Genomic DNA, 19,244 nt, shown 5'->3' on the forward strand with positions numbered 1-19,244 from the left:
ATTCAATTGTTTATTCAAATATGCCATTGAACTGCCACTTTGGCTCAGAGGTTGGCGCTCTGTTTATCAGCTGCCTCAGACAAATGTGTCAATTCCAAAATTGAAGGTCCTACACAGACAAACATGTGCCCTCTTCTCTACAGTCTAACTGAGTTCGGCTTTTCCCTCCTTTTTTGTTTTTTTCCTCTTTGTTTGCCTTCCTTCCCCTTTTTTCCTCTCTTCTCTTTTTTTCCAAATTCCACCTCGCAGGGTCTACCCCAGGAGACGTCGACGGGCCGGTCACACTTCTCATCCTCCGCTTCCTCAGCCCCTCATGGGTTAGAGGAGCAGAGAAGGGGCAGTGGGTTGAGAAGCCCACGCTGTCAGTAAGGAAGAGAGTTCTGAATAGTTGTTTTGATTTAAGGTACCCCTGAGTTCATGGCGCCTGAGATGTATGAGGAGAAGTACGACGAGTCAGTGGATGTGTATGCCTTTGGAATGTGCATGCTGGAGATGGCCACCTCAGAGTACCCTTACTCAGAGTGCCAGAATGCTGCACAGATCTACCGCAGAGTGACCAGTGTAAGTCTTCATTTTAGGTCTCTGTGTCCCCCTGCCCCCTTTGCCCTGCCTTCTTCCCATGTACTAAGAAGGCAAATGCCCTATTGTGGAACTATTGTCTTTTCACCTCACTCAGCTTGGCTCCCTTTTTTATGAGGATTCATTTTTACTTGAAATTTAACTTTTTTATTTCATCTCTCAGATGAAGTGAAATGTTACACGGCAGAAAATTGATCAAAATTGCACATGTGAGTGACTCACAAACTTGTAAATATTCGAGAGGAACCAAGGACCAGGACCTTTGCTTAGTTTTCCTTCCTTCCTTCTTGTGATTTGTGTTTGAAAAGCATTCAGAATTCCGGCATAGATAGCTGATAAGAGGCTGAACAAGCATTGTTTTTGTTATGTACTGAGTGACTAATCTTCCTGTTGGTCATTATTGTAAATTAGCAGCCAAAGAATTTCACATGTCATAATATCATGATTTAGGCACATGATTCAGACTTGTGTCATGCCAACAGTCCCAGACACGAGTGGCTGAACCTTAAGTCTAGATTCACACGTATTGAATACGCTTGGCCCTCAATTTATTCGTGATGGTATTTTAACATAAAAACCCCTTAGTTTCGTAAAACATTGCCAATTGCTGAGCTTGAAGCTGCCCCAATCCACCAAAGCCAGTTGAACAGGCTTGGGGAAACCAAACACAGCTTAGTCACTTGTGAAGCAAAGTCTTACTGTGTTGCTGTGCTCGCTTTTGTTGCATGTCCCATATGTCTTCCCTGAAGAGTCAGCTCGATTGTCTCAGTCACCGCTTTAGAGTTGAGCTTCATTTTCATCAACCCTTGGTACAATCCCCTACCAGTGGCTTAATGATATTATAAGTCTCAGATTTGTGCTAACTTGTTCTTAACAAAAACACTAATCACAGTTGAATAGTTGTTAGAATTCAGCTAAAAATAGCCTCTCGTATGATTCTGGCAGAGAGTGCCAAATAATTATGAAGGTACAAAGGGGTTCAAAGAAAAGGCGTTGGGTTTAGCCCTCAAAATTAAATCTCGCCCATGTAGGGGAAACCCATTCTCATTCAGTGTTTTGTGTTTCCTGTAGGGGGTGAAGCCGGGCAGCTTTGACAAGGTGGCCATTCCTGAGGTGAAGGAGATCATCGAGGGATGCATTCGCCAGAACAAGGATGAGAGGTGTCGCATTTGATTTCTCAGTTAACCACGGTCCACATCAGCTTCTAACCTTCTCATCTTTAGGTACTCGATCAAGGACCTCCTGAATCACGCCTTCTTCCAAGAGGACACAGGTGTGCGTGTGGAGCTGGCTGAAGAGGATGATGGTGAAATGGAAGCGATTAAACTGTGGCTGAGAATTGAGGACATCAAGAAGTTAAAGGGGAAGTACAAAGACAATGAAGCCATCGAGTTTTCCTTTGACCTAAACAAGGACGTCCCAGATGACGTGGCTCAGGAAATGGTGAACTTGATTGTTATTAAACTTAACCCTTAAACTCTAGCAAACAAATGATCATTACTAAAGTTGATGCCCTGTGTCTGCTTTAGGTTGATTCAGGGTATGTATGCGAAGGTGACCACAAGACTATTGCAAAGGCCATCAAGGACAGAGTGTCTCTCATAAGTCGCAAGAGAGCACAACGGCAGCAGGTGTGTTCTTAAATGTTGTTTATTTTTACATATTCTTTTCACACATGCTTCACATCCCAAAGTTGTAATACGTTTGGTGTCAAATGCCTTTAAAGGTCAGAGAAGATCAGGAGAAGAGTAGAATTGAAGAAGAACAACCGAGCCAGACACAAACGCCCCAGCAACCAAGCAAAGAGGTGCCTCTCTCCCAGTCGGTGCTGCAGCCAGCCGCCCATGTTCCTCCTCCACAAGCCAACCAACACAGCACACCCATGCCAGCTCAGCCTGTGTCCCAGCCGAGTCTTGCCAATGCTTCTTATAACACTTCGCAACCCACCCAGCTGACGGGCTTGACACAAGGGGTCTCTTACGTCCCCCAGTCGACTGGGCAAATCCCAATTCAGAATCAGAGTTTGGCTACCAGTCAGCCGGAGTCAGAGGATCCTGAGGCCGACCAGCATCAACACAGTGGCGGAGGTGTGTATCGGCTACCTTGCTAGTATGGTCCAATAGGATGAGGAAACACTCATCAAAGTTATTAAACCTCAGCCAGAAGCGGGAACAGAAGTAGACATGACCTAATGCAAAACACTAGAGTAAGTGCTGAGGCGGTGCGGTTCTAATGGAAATCTGGCTGGAACTATGCTAGAGTGTGATTAATGAACAGCAAATTATCAGGTACATTAATAAGTGTAGAGAAATTAAAACATTGGCCACTCAGTAAGCGCATGTTTGAAAACTGAAAAATGATCTGCACCTTTCCACCGGGATGAGGAGCCTTAGGTCAAAAGTATTAAATATTTATAATATAAGCAATGTTTTGTGTTCTTTTGCACTATTTAGCCCCATGAGCATGACATCTTATTTATTTTATTACAAATATTCTTTGCTAGTGGGATCCTGTAACCTATTCAGAAATCCTTATTTCTTCTCAGTTTTGTGCATGTCGCGATTAACATTGTTACCATGAAGAAATACAAGTTACGCTGTAATATGAATTTTGCCTAGTGCTACGTTGCGTCAAGAATTGACATGTTCTCGCTACCCGCTCCTGCCGCCGCCCCTAATCCCCATCCCCGACAGTCGCACACATGGCCGACAGAGCATCTGGTTCCTCTGTCCTCGTTGCCGAAGCTCAGCCTGCTCAGCCGGGAATGTCCTACTGCGCCCCTCCCAGTCAACAGCTTCAACCCCAAGTGCCATGCCCTCAGACACAAAATGACCAAATGCAGCCGCAGCAGCATGTGTCACTGGTGAGTCATTTTCCAACGGGCTGAGTTCCATCGATGGTGAATCAGAAGCACCAATCCATATCTATTTATGTATCCTGTCCGTGTGGCCTTGTGTTGCTTCTAAATCTGTCTTCCACACCTGTTAAACAGACCAGCTGCACTTAACCATGCAGTGGCATATAAAGATGAATACTTAACCCATTCCCTGAGTCAACATAGCTCATAGTCATCTTATTTTTACTTTTAAGACGTACCGTTGTTCTCCCAATTATGTGTTAAAGGTTCAACCCCAGATGTCAGGTGTCCAGGCCGAACTTGTCCCTTCTCTTCCTAGCAGCCAGTCTATCTCAGTGGCACCACAGCAGGTATTCACAGCATTATGTAGTCACCCCGGGCCATTAAACACCAAGCTGAGGGGTACTATAAAATAACCTCTTTTCAAGTAAATTATTGCATCGGTTGCAAGTAACACACTACACATTCACCGGCCATTAATACCAGCACTGCATTGCATCAACAGGATGCTGTCATGTGTTCCCTCTCTTAAAGGGTCCAGGTAACTTTAGCCAAGTGAGCTGATGGGTCAGCTTTTGGTGCATTTGCTTTTTCAGATAGTGTTACATTAACAATTCAAGCCACTGTGTGCAGCCTCAGGTGGCAGTGGGAGTGGGTTCCGAATCCCTATGTCATCGTTTGTTCTCTTTCCCGCCCTTGTCTTATGCTTCTTAATTTTTCTTTTTTTTTTGTTATAGCATAGAGTATGTTTTTTTTTTTTTTTTAATAGTATGGTGTATACGACCAACCATCAATGTTTTAGGATGTTGCAATAACTCTTCCAATTCATGATTAATTTTTGGTCCTTGCAGATTCCCACCCAGCAAGTGATGATGCCTCCATCCTCTCAGTCGTCCCCTTCTGCACCACCACAACAGCAGCAGCAGCAGCAACAGCAGCCGCCGGAGACCAACACAGTCCTTCAGAGCTCCTCTCTACCACAGGCACAGCCTGGAACGCAACCGTTACAAGTGAGAACATTTTTTGCATTTATCCCTTAATGTATTCATGAATGTGTCCACTCCCCATTCTGCTGCATCCATTTCTCTCACTTAGTTTGTGTGCATTCTTTTGTTATTCTCATTACCAATACCATTACTGTCATATTTTATCTTCTTTTTCTTTATCATCTCTGCATGCTGCTCACTTCCTGCATGACTGTTAGTCTTGGGCCTCTAGTCCAAATTCTTTTATCCTGTCTCCACCACCCAATGCTGAACATCTGTTCTTCCTCTATCAGGCATCTTGCCTCTCTGCGCTGCAGGTACTCAGTGCATCGTATTGATGTGTGTGGTTGGGCTTTTGTAATTTAGGTGTGAACATTTTGCCTCAAACTCATTTCTCTTTTTTTAATTATGACGTTTAAATACAAAATATTTATGGGTTAGAGGGGCAACGCTTAATTTGATTGATTCACGGCTACCCCCTACCAATATTATAGAAGTTTTTTTTCTCTTCAGATTTTAGTTTAGATTTTTTGGGTCGATAGAATAAAATGAACAGTTTACTACAAACCACATTCTCTATTAATAAGCATTTTTAAATGCTGATAAGAGCGGACTAATTTTGTCGAAGTTTAAAAATGTTACTGTCAATTTCCCACAACTGCTGCATAAATGCCAAAACAAAACATCAGAGTTAACATGCTCTGAGTTTTACTGACTATTGTTTTGTTTCAGGCCGCTGCCAGTCAGTCAACACCAGCTGAGCAGTCAGCAGCCTCCTCCACTCTTGTGCCGCCATCTGTGGAAAGGTAAGCAGGAGAGGCATACTTTCAGACGTTATCGTGTACATTTCTCTGAGATATTTGTCCCCTTTTCAGCTGTTTGTCAGATGCAGCTTCAGGTCTAAGTGACGGTAATGAAGGTACTTCAACATCAGGAGGCCGCCACGAAGGCCGCTCACTGAAGCGGTACCAGCGGCGATCTGTCCGTAGCCGCTCTCGGCATGATAAGGGAGCCAAGGCCAAACTGAATGTTCTAAGTGTAGGCATCTCTTTTTTTTTTTTTTTTTTTCTGACATATGCTTGTACTTGAGTTCCTTGCTGTGACACTAAGCTAATGCACATCTTTTTTTTTTCTGCAGATCTCAAATGCAGGAGACAGGGTAGCAGAATGCCAGCTGGAAACGCACAATAGGAAGATGGTGACCTTCAGATTTGATTTAGATGGTGACAATCCAGAGGAGATTGCACAGATAATGGTGATTTATTTTTCCTTTAAATGTTACTTTGTGTGTGTTGCTAATCCATTTACGAAAATAATGTAATTTGGTTTATTTTCTCTCCCTCCTTAATATTGGAATTACAATTTAGTGTGAAGCAGTCAGATGCTCGAAGCGCATTTCTCAACTCACCCTAGATTAGGGAATGGGGATTTTGGGTTCGAGGTTGCATTTTTTGTAAAATGAATGTCGACTTGTACTCCAGCTATACTTGTACTAACCCCCCCCCACTCTTGAGACTTGTACTCTGGAATGACTTAAAAAATGATGCTGTTTGCTGTACTGTGAAACAGTAAGAAATCAGTTACAATCACAAAGTAACTTGTATAAAACTTAACTCTAAAAAAAAAAATGCTGTTTACTGTACTGTGAAATAGTAAGAAACATACTATGGCAGTCAGAACAACACGAGCTATAACACTTTTTTTTTTTCTTTTTTTCCTCACGAGGTATAAAGATAAACATGTTAGATACTGGTCTCAAGGTCTTCTGAGACAGAAAACCGAAAATTACACGGCAGGTTTTAATTACAGCGCTGACGCCTTTGCCTGCTGTGAATCCCTCTGTTCTCCACTCCCAAGGAACAAGCAGCCTTTCCAATTAGCAAAGCACTTTTTATGATATTGCAAATGCAATTAGTCGTTGGGTCCTACTTTGTTGTCTATTATAGAGATTTAATTTGACTTGTTTGCTGCTTCAGGTTGTGAGTGAGTTCATCCTGGAAAGTGAGCGAGAATCATTCATCGAGCAGGTCCGTGAAGTCATTGAAATGGCTGACGAGAAAGGAGAGGGCATGAAAGAAGCATTTCCTCAGGTAATGTTATGGATGTGTTCACATCTTTTAAATCAAACCCCATTTTCTGATTCAAATCAGTAACATTAAACAGTGAACATTTAAATTCCAGATACTGCATTTCCAAGTTGCCATTTGTGATTCAATCCCTATTTTTGATAGGCTATATCTGATCTGTGCCATTAGTGCAATTTGAAAAATGCATTGTCTAAGCGTCATGTAATTGTTGGTCTATCTACAGATGAGTGAGCTTCAACAGCAGCCAGAGCTTTCAGTTCCCATGCTGCCTGGTACACAGACATTCTTTGCTTCAATATGCATACACTATCAATGTGCATTATTAACTACTTCATATCTAACATTCCTTGTGCACATTCCCACAGGAATCTCCCCAAGCACGACAGCCCAGGTGGTGCATTCAGCAGGTCGACGGTTCATAGTCAGCCCAGTACCAGAGTCCCGTTTGAGGGAACAGTTTTTTGGTGCATCCTCGGCGAATACCTCAGTTGGCGACGAGTCTGGCTTAGGTACGATTACACAGTGGGGACTTTAAACATTTTTTGATTTTATTTATTATGAGCCATCGCTTGGTCTGTGTTGCGAGCCAAATTTTGAGTCAAAAGTGAACTTTGGATACACAAGTACTCTCGTATTTCTTTCATACGGTTCAGCTCTACTTTATTTTATGCTGGTCTGGAGCAGCTTCATTGCCTTTGATTTAATCAAAGGGGGGGTTACAAGTAAATTGAGTTATGAGCTTGGTCACGGAAGAAATTAAATTTGTGAGTCACTGCATTTTAGTTGTATTCCATTTATCTCACTTTTTAACAGCGATTGTTTTTCCAGGGCCCATGATGACATTAGGCCTTTCTCTGTCTGCACCTTCTGGGACTCTGCAGCAGGCTTTTAGCAAAATGAGGCAGGATCACGCAGAAAGAGGCAGCACCATGATTGAGCCTCCAAGCCTTGATCCGGAAGTTGGCACCAATCCGTCGAGTGATGCTGGACTGGTCCCAAACACTCAGAGTGCTGTGGCCCCTCCCGAAGCGGTACCGTCCACCAGTAGTTCTAGTTTCCCTCCCGTTGGGCTCGTCTCCGGAACACCTCAGACGCATCCCCCAAATGGAAGAGTTTCTCCTCCACCTGTATCAACTCATTCTCAGAATCCTGTCACCAGTGATTCCCTGCCACCGGCCCACACTTCCCACGAAACATCCGCCTCGCAGATTGCACCTGCCGCCAGTGTCCCTGCCTCCTCTTCCATTTCTGCATCGGTCATGCAGACCTCCGTCCCCGTGGCGTCCGTGCCCCAGCTAAGCGCTAATACAGTCCCCGTCCCTGCTTCTGAGCCGCAACCTTTTAACAATACTGCCACGTCATCTCAAAGCATTAATTCAGCCGCGCATCCATCTCAGCCATTGGCCAGTCAGAGTCAACCCCAGCCAGGAGAGTCTGAGAGCGCTGAGGTTCAGACCAAAGCGGCGGGTAGGGATGATATCCAAGCCCTTGACAAGAAACTGCGATCCCTTTTTAAAGACCAGAGTACAAGTTCCTCAAGCGCACCATTAGATCCTGGTCAGAACACCGGGACCTCTTCCCCTCCCACCGGAACATCCTCCCCTCCTCCTGGCACCGCTCTGGTGCCTCCTTCAAACCTCCCGCTCACGTCTGGAGCACAGGCGGTCACTCCGCTGTCTACAACTACCCCAGGACAGGGGTTAACCCCTGCGGGACATGCCCAGACCCCTCCAACCAAACCGAGGGCACAGGTTAGTGTATAATCAATTTACTAACATCTGTTTGACTACGTTTAATACAGTTTCAATTCATTTCAAACCGTTATACACATATACTGTTGTTGTTGGCATTATTTGAGCTCATACTTTATCACATTATACCTCATGTGTTGCATATCCTGGTAGACTTTACCTACTGGGTTTGACCAAGCTGCTCCTCTGCCCTTGGACACTTTACCACCATTCCCTGGACCAAATCAAGTGAGTGTTCCCTCTGCTTTCTCACTTGGATTTTCTTTCTACTCTTTTATATAAAAGGGGTGATGTGATTATATACCTGAGCGAGTAAATCATATCTTTCTTGTCTGTCTGAACAGTCCCAGCAGCCTTTGGGTAATTTGGATGCCCAGCTGAGGAGAGCGCTGAGCCCAGAGACTCTTCAAGCGGACAGCGTAGTCCAGGCTCCCGCAGCCGGTTTCACTCTGGGTCGATTCCAAGTAGGTTCTGTGTTGAGAGGCTACCGCGTTTCTTACAGGCTGAGATGATGGAACTTGAAACCCCATAAATGGTGCATTAAAATAACACCATCCCTCTGCCCAGGTGTCCGTTGCTGCCGATGGTGCATCGAGTGGAGTTCCAGAAGCTGCCAGTGTTGTCTCCTCTTCCTCCCTCACGCCATCCTCCACCTCTACCGCCTCCTCATCCTCTTCTTCCTCCTCCCCCTCAAGCCCTGAAAACACCCTCCACCGCTCGTCCACTCTGCCCACTGCAGCGTGTGAAACGGACCATAGCAACGGAGACTCGTCTGTTGGTTCTGCCAGCCAACTGCCCACCATAGCAATAGGGCGCTTCCAGGTTTCCAATGCCTCATCTGGACAAACTGCTCCCTCCAAAGTGGGACGCTTTTCAGTCACAGGTGTGTAGCAGGTTCATCAGCTACTGCCAGGATCATAGTTCAAGAATTATTTCATTATATCCTCAATCAAACACTGAGATTTGTCACTTCTCCTTAGTGACATCAACGGCAGGTTCCAGCCCATCTCAAAGTTCGGGTGTCCAAAACGGCCCCTCCTCTGTGGATCCTCATAAAGCACACACCCCATACAGCAGCGACAACGACGACGACTCGGGAACAGAGGACGAAGCCTTGCAGAAAGAAATTAGTCGCCTCAGAGAAAGGTACGCGATATGCTCACTGGCCTTTTGCATGTTAGCATGTCAGTTGGTCCTGTTGAATACCTTCGTGCTGCTTTTCCAGACACATGTTGGAGGTGCAGGCCCTGCAGACACGTCAGAAAGAGGAAATCGAGGCACTCTTTACCCGGCTAGGAAAAACAGCTCCCCCTTCCGTCCTATCCCCCGCTGTGGCCATGGCCGGAGGTCGACGCAGGCACAAGAGCAAGAGCCACAAATCTCCACGGAGCAGTGGACAACCAAGCCCCGTATTTTCTGGTAGGATCACACCAATGGAATTGAAATGGAATTGAGTGGTGCATTTTCAACATTTTATCCAATTAGATGATTAATCAATAAGATCTTCAATATGCTTTCCAACATTTGTGTTTCAAACGTTGACGCAAGATTGCCATAAGCTTGATTTAATAACGCCACATAGCCACTCTCAATTTTCTTGCCCTGTACAATGGTGTGCTTGAATTTTGACTTGTCTGATGTGTCCAGGATGTCCAACCTCAGCTCAGAGTACTCACGACTCTGAATCTCCCCCCAAACAAAGTACTCTTTCTGCTTCCGAGGCTTCCCAAACCTGTGCAGCAACATCTTTACAAGAGCTCCGATCCTCTCCATCCCTACCCAGTCTCAGCAGTTGCTCTACAGGTATGTGTGTGAAGATTTTCAACTGATTCTCTCTCACTGAGCTGAGTTCCTTGACTGAGGGGCCACTCACATGTAACTTCATAAATACAGATTTAAAAATATAGTAAAACATTCAGATGTGCTTAAATACAAACATTTTTTTTCTGCCAATTATGTACTATACTATGTTGATAACTTGGCAGAGCAAAAACATTCCCCTCTTGTAGTTTTTCTAATTTGTTAACTCATACCACTGCTTGTCCCCGCTATTCTTACCTTGTCTCCTGTCATCTAAGGAGTAAGTGGGACCACCTCCACAAATGGCTCAGGTCCCTACCAGAACCACTCGCTTTCTCTGACCCATGCGAGCGGGCCGGCTTCCACTGCCACAGCAGCTCAGACGCAGAAGGGCAAGGGTACATTCACAGATGACCTGCACCAGCTGGTGGATAACTGGGCCAAAGATATCAGTCTCTCGCAGGGCAAGAGGGGTCCTAAAACCGGAGCACAGGCAGCCCAGGGACATGATGTAAGCGACACAATCCAACTTCAGGACCATAAAGCACCTACACCATGCGGCTCAAAATGAACCAACGAATCAAATTTGTTTACTCGCCCTGCCGTATCCTTCGTGCGTGACGTCACCCTTCCGTAGTGGAAGTCTATCCTCACGTCATTCAAAATGGTGCACCAAAGAGACTGTTAGAACTGTAGCTATGATTCTATGAATTCCAAAGGACCGCGAGGACGTCCTGTCACTCGGAATCCTCGTGATCATGCGAGAAGATTCCGTAGGGAACGAACCTCTGGTGACACTGGACCTTATATCTGTCAAGGGTCATCCAGGGGTCACAGGTGACTAATTTGGTATGCATGCTTGATGGAATCTTAAGTGCTTTAAGCACCACCTCCTGCCGGTTAGCTGAGATAAAATAAAACCCAATGAACCAATAGCACTGGAAGCATTTACTTCAAAAGAAGACCAGGATTTTTTTCCCTCGAAGTCACGTACGCTTTTCACTGATTGGTTCCTTCAAATTGCTTGCTTGCTCAGGTTTGCCCTGCCTCAGAAATGCGTATCAGTTTTGCTTGGCAGGCTAGCATCATGAACCAATATTACATAAAGAATTGCATTCGGAACACAATAAAATCACATTCAAATGAGGCCCATCAATAATATCAGCTAGGACAATCAATGACTGAAACCTTACAACACCAATATTCCATCAGATAGCACCAAAGTAATATATTTGTTTTGGCCTGAGCACAAAAACTGTGAATGTCATGTACACTAAAACTAAAAACTAAACTGAATGCCGAAGCGCCAATATGCCAAGGGTCTTTGTTATGATCACTTTCCTGGTTCTCAATTCCAGATAATCCCTCCTGCCAACATGGGTCGCAAGTTCTCCGCTCCTGGCTACCTCTGTCCGACCCTCCCCACGCCTCCCAGCACCACCAGTACCCCCACCACGGCCCACCTCCCCAATCCTGCTAATCCCTCCGTCCCCCTGGGCCACCGGAAAGGCTCTCTGGGCCCAGTAGGCCCGGGGTTTGGGTACACCCCGGCTTCGTACAGCGCTCCTCAGTGGGCAGGACCCACAGGCAACTGCCAGGTCGGCATGCTCAATCCCGCCCAGTACCAGGCGCCCATGACTGCCCCGGTGTCCATGCACCAAGGCTACCACATGGGGACCACTGCGTCAGCCACCCAGAAATCAGTCAGCCAGGGAGGATCTAATTTAAGGCCTACGTAGCCCAGCCCAGTCCAGCTTGAAGCACATGTGCAAGAACGAGCTCTTTGTTTAATTTCAACTGTCTTTTTTTTTTTTTTTTTTTTTTTTAAACCATTATTACTTGTCGTCCTCTCGGGCAGATTGAAGTCTGCCGGGCCCCGTCGGAGGGAGCGTGCAATACACACATATAAACATAGCGTACACTCGCCCCGCCTATGAGCTGTGAAATTGAGCTGTGATGAGCTGATTGGTCAGCCAAAGATGTCTATTTTCTTGTTGTCGAGGGCGGCTGTGCACCACGCATAAAAAGTTCAGGATTGACGGCTTTTGGGTGAACTAAAAGGATGTACTTATAATACTGTGGAACCTCTGATGCCACTCTGAGCGTTATGCCATGATTTTAATTTCTATGCCTTTCTGTCTCCTCCACCGGCCCCTTCCCTCGCCATTGTAGGGCTTCAAATAGAATGTTCAGCGGGAGAAGAGGCCACTGAACTTGAGTGTCACAGCGTCATCTACAGGTGGCAACAAAAGAAAGTCATACAAGTGGAAATGTATTGGTTTAATGGATTAAAGCTTTGTGTCAGAGTGTCATTAGCGGGTTGAAACCCAAACTGGAGGTGTCACAGAAAGATATATATCTTTTCTGTGATGAGTCCAATCTCCATCTGGTGTCACAGAAAGACTTAGGACACAACCTCGGCTTCTAAGAGATCAGCAAGTCGTGCAAAAAGTACTTACGCATTAAAGATTTGACGTCTAGTGTGTTTTAAGTCGACTGCGAAATTGCAGCACCCGAAAGCCCAACACACCAAACCTTTTGTCGCTAGTGTACCGTACGTTGTCATTCCAAGCCAAAAGTGGGACAGTGAACATGGAGTAAATATTGACCTGCTTGTAGGATGAGAGGTTAAGTTGTGGCAGTGTGAGGGAATTGTGTGAGAGCAAGTTGAAAGACTCTGTAAGTTTAGCAGGAGCGTGCCGATGGTTGGCTATATATAGAAGGTGAAGTCAATGCAATAAATAAGGCGAGAGAAGAAGAGAAGCAACTGCCCCCTTTTGTAACTGTGGCCTTATTCCCTGAAGACATTTTTGTACATAGATAGTCGGCATATTTATGTCTGGTGTCAATTGTGATTTTGTGTTTTCTACAAAAGGCATCCTGGTGTTGAGCACCGCAAAGTGGAGGCGATGCTGCTGTAGTCATAATCCGGCTCGGGGGTGTTTTTATTTTGTTGTTGTTTTTGTATTTGTTGGTTTACACTTGAATTAAACAAATCCCACATTGGTTCCACGCAACACCACAAAACTCTCACTCAAGTTTGAATAGTTTCGGATCGTGTTAGTTTTCAGACAGCTTTTGAGATAATTAGCCGCTTCGTTAGTGGGGTTCCCTGCTTTTCTGTGGTCTTTTTTTTTTGTACGCATCTATTTAATAAACAGAAATGTTCTTTATGGACCTGTATTCAGCCATCAGATTTTGATGTTGTCTCACTGTAATTATTATTAAAGGTTGTTAAACAACATGTAGTTAAAGGAATATTTAAAAAGTGCAATTGCAGGGTTTATATCTCAATGTACTCTCTCATCCTGCTGTATATTAAGCTCCTCTATCTAAACTTTCCTTGTCCAGTCAAACACCACTTTCTTGCTTTCTATTTTACTGTACATAATCTTATTTTAATGTGCGGCTAACGCCCCCACAACCGAGCGTATCAAGACTAGCGAACGCACACGCACTCTTACCCCGGAAAACGTGAGGAACAATTTTGTGCCTTGCATTCTCACTATTGATAAGTTCTTTGACTAGCTGTTGGAACATATCTTCCTTATCTTTGCTATCCAGCTTAAGGTCCACTTACCAGTGCACTTTGTCCTCACTATTAGGACAACCTTGGCCGAAGTAGCAGGCATGCAGGTGTCACAAGTCAAATTCTGTGCACCAAAATGCACACTATTAGTTTTGCTTCACTAGTCACGTGGTTATCTTACTTGTATACTGAATTATGATCAAATTGTGAAAGGCAGACGTGGAAAAGCTTTTAGTAAGACAAGTCGTACGAGTAATATCTGAATTGTCTTACGAGTGCTTAGTGTACTAGTACATGGACCTTTGGGTCTTTTCAAGGATTTGGAATATATGTCAAACCTCCTTCTCCACATCCCATCATCTCCATCTCCTTACACAATGTGAACACACTGCAAATAATCTAGAAGTTGGTAAATGTTTTCCTGGTTATTCACTGCTTCTAGTCGACTCATTCTTGTGTGCTTTTGTTTGTTTTTGTGGATATCTCTTGAAACCATTTCACAGAGGCGCTCCAGCGGCCTGCCCGTAGCTCGGACGACTAGTTAAAACTTCTCTAGAGAAAAAAATAAGTTCCTGCAATGCAGAATATGCAAAGTTTTATAGGGATGGAGGGTTCATGGAGTTATTTGCATGCCGATGAGGGTTACTGACTTCAGTTTTTTGATATGGGAATACTATCAGGATTGTTTGCCTTTTAGAGTCATCACCACATTGCCCCCCCCCACCCCATTTGCATCCGCCAATGTCACAGGCACAAGTTTAATAGCGGCGTAAATGACTCAATGTGTTCTCTGCATGCCAGCTTCACTGGTGTCCAATCCGACAGCCACTGTACAGCACAAAAGATCCATAAAGGACCTCGAAAAACAAGACATGAGGCTACTGACACAATTCTGCTCTTTTCGTATTGATTTCCTGTGATTTGGTGTCGGGTTTTTGTGTATGTTTTTCACATTGTATAAAATGTAAAAAAAAAACAAATTAAAAAAAATCTGTTAAATTGCCTTTCTGGTTTAGTGTAATGTCCTTTTGCATTTACATTTACAACATTTTTGGCAAACTGGCTGTTTAGTACACATGACAACTATCCATCTTCATATAACTGGACAATGGAGTAGAGTGGCAAGATGGAAGCCTTATCTTATAAATGAAAACATTTGAGATTTGCTCTCAAGAAAAAATGTGTAATGGTCTAATAAAAGCAAAGAATTGACCATACTTCTAATCTACAACTGTATGCTTGACGCAGTCATAATACTTATTTCCAATTAATCCAGTGAGACAGCATTATGAATGTTATTTTATTCATCAAAAACGTACAACCTTTTGACATGCAGCAGCAGTGCATCGAAGCACTGACTCATGAATTCAGAAAAAGCACTAAAATTTGAATGAATGAATGAGGTCTTGATCATGTGTCCAGTCTGCGTTTTTTCATAAACTGCCCTGCTCGGCACGGACTTGAAGTTTTGGCTTGATGCGTAAGTCTGTCTTGATGCATTCCCGAGTGACCTCTGCCTTGCGACTGCTGTTGCTGCTGCTCGGGGGCTCTCACGGCAGACCTTTGTGGCGTCTTTCTGCGTGTCTGCATCGTGTGTCTGCTGGGCGTGCTTGGGCAGGACGCCCCCGAGGGGACATCCGGCTCCACTGTTCCATTCAGGCTGAAATTCCAGAGTTCTAGATCATCTGCGGAGGACGACAGGTTGGACATGATAGATTGCGAGCATACCTGAGCAGGATGATGGCATTGTAATGGACTCACAAAGGCACATATAGTATCTAAATTAGGGGTATCCAAAGGTTGCAGCTCATTATTATTATTTGACCGCCGAATATTCTAATAATAATGAGGCCTGAATCAAAAGGAAATGAGATAAAGATAACATTCTTAAAAAGAGCACACTTCTTTTTTTACCAGAAAAGAAATGGACAGCTACAATCAGCATCAAATTCTAAAGTCATGAAATAGTATCATTTCTGTGTACCGAACCTACATGACTTTCACTAAGACCACACCACACCAGACCAGAATAACTGCTTTTAGCGCTCCTAAATGCACAAGACTGCCACCTGCAGTTGAAAAAGGGATCTCAGGTGAAACTATTGACGTAAACGGGGACTGAGAGCCTTGTTGTGGAAAACATTCCAGATTTAGGTTTTAAATGCGCCGTGTTTCAAGCGAACATTTGACTTTTGAGCAAGCTTTAGATAGGCCATCACGCGAGTAAAGATAAAAAAAGCAATCAAAGCAGGTCAACTGACTCAATTACCTCCTTCTCTGAAGAGGTGTTCCACGTTCTCGGCCTGGTTGTCCTCCTGCTTTTGCCTCTTTGCCTCCATTTCCCTACGGAACTTCTGCTGCAGCTCCTGCTGCCGCTGTTTACGCAGATGCTTGGGGTCCGTGTGCCACTCTGACGTCGCTAACGTCTGTCTGGGAAAAGCAGCGGTGGGCAATCAGAATGACTGACCTACATTAATAACCTAAATCTTCATATTTGCTCCAGGTTTCTTCAAATGTGACATGAGAGATAGATGGGGTTGGCACAGAGGTGGGCTGAGGGTGTTTACCTTGAGCTTTCGCCCTCGCTTTCAACGTCTTGAGCGTCAGGGGTGTGTGTTTCGGAGTCGCGCTCTCTCTGGTTGCTGACTCGAGGCTCCGGTGGTATGATGGCGGGCCTCAGTTTGTCCTCTCGCAGCAGGCTACAGAAACGAGCCTTCTCCACGGAGGGCTCGCTTTCTGAGCGCTTGGTCTGGGCCGGGTCCAGAGCGGGCAGTGGCTACGTGCATGGAAAAAGCTTCTCTAAAGGATACATTCTGTCCATTTGTTTTTGTCATTGCGGGCCAAATCATAGTTGTGGTTTACTTCAGACTTTGATTATGAAAACGTGTAGGGAATGTCAGGAAAAGCCTGCTCGAGCATCTGAACGATAGATAATAAGAGGCGCTTTAAATAATGGCAGTCGTGTAAAAGCTATTTATTGTTTGAATATTTATTAGGCAAGGTCCATCAGCTGACAAGGGCTGCAGCTTTTGAATACTTTGGGAAAGGATACTTTTATCTGATCACTTAATAGGATGAAAATTGAATCGATTTTATTAAACAAGTCCAATTGTGGTCGCCATACACATACTCTACATTGTGACTTTAATGTCACCACCATATACTGTATAAAAATTCCCATATGGTGGTTATTGAATAAATGAATGATCCCCAATGTCTCTTACCTGCTTGGGGATCTTGTTAATAGCCTGAAGGTACGCTTTGTCTAGGATGCAGTTTCCAAGGGCGTTCCCGAAACACCTAAATCCAAAACAAGAGATAAAAACTAGGACAGCAACTATTGTGTGAAGTTGAATGGTAACATTTCAGTACTTGAGCGCTCTCTTCATGCCATCGGTGACAGCCTCCTTTCTTGCTTTCTCCAGGGACAAAGCCTTAGACTTCAGTCCCTCGCTTACTCCGTAGCCCACATCTTCATGGAACGCTCCATCCTGGCAGAAAACAAGACACATAAATACAGTATGATGATCGTCACAGGATGAATGACACTTGGCCGGGCCCCTAATCATGATGTAGGATTTTTATGTAGCAGACTATGTAGTCAAATGAATAATACATTTGGAGTGTTTTACTATTGAGTTGTTTTAGTGTTCTATAAATTAAGTTAAATATTGGAAAAAAAAATACAATAACTTTTTACTTTTAAGTTGAGTGTAAACATTGATTTTCGTATACTGAAGGAGGGATTTATAATAGCAATAATGCCAGCCAGGTGTACAAAAGATTTGCAGCTGCGGACCTATGTCTATGAATATGGAACAGTAGGTTTCTTTTTCTGGAAACTGCAGTGCTATTCTTCTTGTTTAAAAAAAGAAAAAAAAGAAACATGTAACAAAGAGGTTGAGTGAGGCACATGGAAGCATTTTAAGTGAGTCAATGTTGTGACGCATTGCTCTCTTTACATCAAAAATATTTTGTGACAATGCCATGAATAATGGGATATATCGCTTTTCTAGTGACTCGGTTATTCACTATATTTTAAGATGCATTGTGGGATACACTATACAGGACATGGGATAACCTATATTCACTAGATTCAAACTGTACTAAAAATGGCAAACCCACTATATAGGCCACCATAAAGTGAATAGGGTATGATTGCAATTTATTCCTCACCTTGAGCTGTACTTTGACGAAAGCGCTGACCCCAACGTAATACTTCCCGTTAACCAGGTCCACGAAGTCTACAAAGGCAAACAGGGGGCTGTGTTGGTTGAGATACAGAGCATGGTGGTTGCCATGGAAACAGATTACTATGGCAACAGAGAAGACAGAGACAGAAGTATCCAGTACCGACGGTCTGCTGCGAGATGGAGTGAGACCACCCGTTATATCCAAACATCTCATTGGCCAGGCTGATTACACGGTGGCCCTCGATGTAGCACACCTTCAACGATAAAATGGTGAAATCTGCTATAAGCTACTCTTGTTTGCAGGCTATTTAAGGGACTTATTATGCAGGGACATTTTAAAACGCTTAAAGACTTAAAAAGAAAATGCAATCAAACAGTTCTAAATTATGGAAAAGGGAATGCACAACTCTATTTTAGATTTTTTTTTTATTATTATCTTAAAAACATGCCTTCTGTCCTCCTCCAGCGATTCTGGTACTGATAAATTCTGGCCCCAGCTTCTGTCGCAGTGCATTGTGGACAGCTTGCTGCTCCTCGGCTGTGTAAGCACGCTAACATGTGTGTGCGTGTGTGTTGGGGGTAGAAATAAGTGAGAATTAGTTGCATTTCTTTCCATTGTGCAGTGTACACACGTTCATTTTGAAGAGAAACTCTTCTAAATTGTTTCGTCATGTCTTTCATACCTGGCCGAAGCGCTTGGGAGACGACATTCTCTCCTCGGAAATGTTGGACATTTTAAAATCGCGCCGGAGGAAAAGAGAAACGACAAGAATCAGAAGAGTGAAGCTACAGGTAAATATAACATTTCAAAATTCATGGCGCGGCGTCTTGTTCTGCTCGTCATGGCTTCATCTTTACACGCTTTGAATGCTTCGTTACTGCCTCAAGTGGTAGGAAGGCGAAATGCATGACTAACCCAGAGGACGAAGCAGGTGGGAGAGGGGGTTCACAAATGTGTGTGACATCAAGTAACCCAGAACTATTGTTATGTCACCGCAGTGACGTGAATTGTATTTTTATTTTATGTCGACATTCCCACTTCCCGCACAGATAACACGTACAGAAATCGGATTTGTGGTGCGTTCAAGATTTAGGAAAATAAAGCTTTAAACGTGCCACTGAATCAATATGGAGTTATTGTATCAATCTTGCAAAGTTATGACCATTCATAATATTCTTTATCTTCTCACGTGTGTTCTCTACCAAAATACTGCTACAAATGGGAAATAGGCTTCTCTGAAACCAACAACTCCGCTTTGTCGTTGATCTTTAAAGTATGTTAAATGTGCGCCTCTCTGATCCAATAAGAGCAGATTAAATGTCACACGACACGCAAACAAGTGCTGCAAACATGAATGCACGGGGCCGTGGATTTCAATGTAATTCTAATAATAATTGGAAGCAAAACAGCGAGAGGATTTTTGATCAATAAAAACGAATTATTTCACACATTTCAAAATAT

At 44.0% G+C, this 19,244-nt stretch overlaps 2 protein-coding genes across 6 annotated transcripts in view; one reads left to right on the plus strand and one right to left on the minus strand.

The window, feature by feature from the left end:
• LOC119124849 (serine/threonine-protein kinase WNK1-like) overlaps positions 1-14,593 on the plus strand; it is a 28,259-nt gene extending 13,666 nt beyond the window's left edge. For 3 of the 5 annotated variants that reach the window (XM_037255165.1, XM_037255164.1, XM_037255166.1), the window contains exons 5-27: positions 404-561; positions 1,651-1,739; positions 1,803-2,022; positions 2,109-2,210; positions 2,306-2,666; positions 3,273-3,442; positions 3,703-3,786; positions 4,288-4,446; positions 5,155-5,228; positions 5,298-5,460; positions 5,558-5,677; positions 6,399-6,512; positions 6,733-6,781; positions 6,875-7,018; positions 7,338-8,260; positions 8,414-8,488; positions 8,605-8,724; positions 8,828-9,143; positions 9,241-9,406; positions 9,486-9,679; positions 9,908-10,063; positions 10,339-10,571; positions 11,419-14,593. In XM_037255165.1, the coding sequence (XP_037111060.1) occupies positions 404-561; positions 1,651-1,739; positions 1,803-2,022; positions 2,109-2,210; positions 2,306-2,666; positions 3,273-3,442; positions 3,703-3,786; positions 4,288-4,446; positions 5,155-5,228; positions 5,298-5,460; positions 5,558-5,677; positions 6,399-6,512; positions 6,733-6,781; positions 6,875-7,018; positions 7,338-8,260; positions 8,414-8,488; positions 8,605-8,724; positions 8,828-9,143; positions 9,241-9,406; positions 9,486-9,679; positions 9,908-10,063; positions 10,339-10,571; positions 11,419-11,799 (4,571 nt within the window). In that variant the 3' untranslated portion in view covers positions 11,800-14,593. The remainder of the gene's footprint in view (positions 1-403; positions 562-1,650; positions 1,740-1,802; positions 2,023-2,108; positions 2,211-2,305; positions 2,667-3,272; positions 3,443-3,702; positions 3,787-4,287; positions 4,447-5,154; positions 5,229-5,297; positions 5,461-5,557; positions 5,678-6,398; positions 6,513-6,732; positions 6,782-6,874; positions 7,019-7,337; positions 8,261-8,413; positions 8,489-8,604; positions 8,725-8,827; positions 9,144-9,240; positions 9,407-9,485; positions 9,680-9,907; positions 10,064-10,338; positions 10,572-11,418) is intronic. The other 2 variants (XM_037255168.1, XM_037255167.1) reach the window with 2 other exon arrangements.
• A 277-nt stretch (positions 14,594-14,870) lies between these two features.
• Positions 14,871-19,164, minus strand: rad52 (RAD52 homolog, DNA repair protein). Its single transcript, XM_037255170.1, has 9 exons — positions 18,466-19,164; positions 18,232-18,333; positions 17,943-18,036; positions 17,766-17,833; positions 16,962-17,080; positions 16,814-16,889; positions 16,157-16,365; positions 15,859-16,019; positions 14,871-15,274 (listed from the first exon to the last, which is right to left on the minus strand). Exons 1-9 carry the CDS (start codon positions 18,514-18,516, stop codon positions 15,000-15,002), a joined length of 1,155 nt encoding a protein of 384 aa, XP_037111065.1. The 5' UTR covers positions 18,517-19,164; the 3' UTR covers positions 14,871-14,999.
• Positions 19,165-19,244: the final 80 nt, after the last annotated feature.

The sequence above is a fragment of the Syngnathus acus genome, chromosome 6, assembly GCF_901709675.1.
Source record: "Syngnathus acus chromosome 6, fSynAcu1.2, whole genome shotgun sequence".
In the NCBI taxonomy this organism is placed as follows: Eukaryota; Metazoa; Chordata; class Actinopteri; order Syngnathiformes; family Syngnathidae; genus Syngnathus; species Syngnathus acus.

Excerpts from the sequence above, each read along its gene's own strand:
- rad52 (XM_037255170.1), bottom strand. The coding sequence starts at position 18,516 with ATGTCCAACATTTCCGAGGAGAGAATGTCGTCTCCCAAGCGCTTCGGC. Across the intron at positions 16,890-16,961 it reads GGCATGAAGAGAGCGCTCAA|GTGTTTCGGGAACGCCCTTG; the intron begins GTACTGAAATGT and ends TTTTGGATTTAG. Across the intron at positions 16,366-16,813 it reads TTAACAAGATCCCCAAGCAG|CCACTGCCCGCTCTGGACCC; the intron begins GTAAGAGACATT and ends CCATGCACGTAG.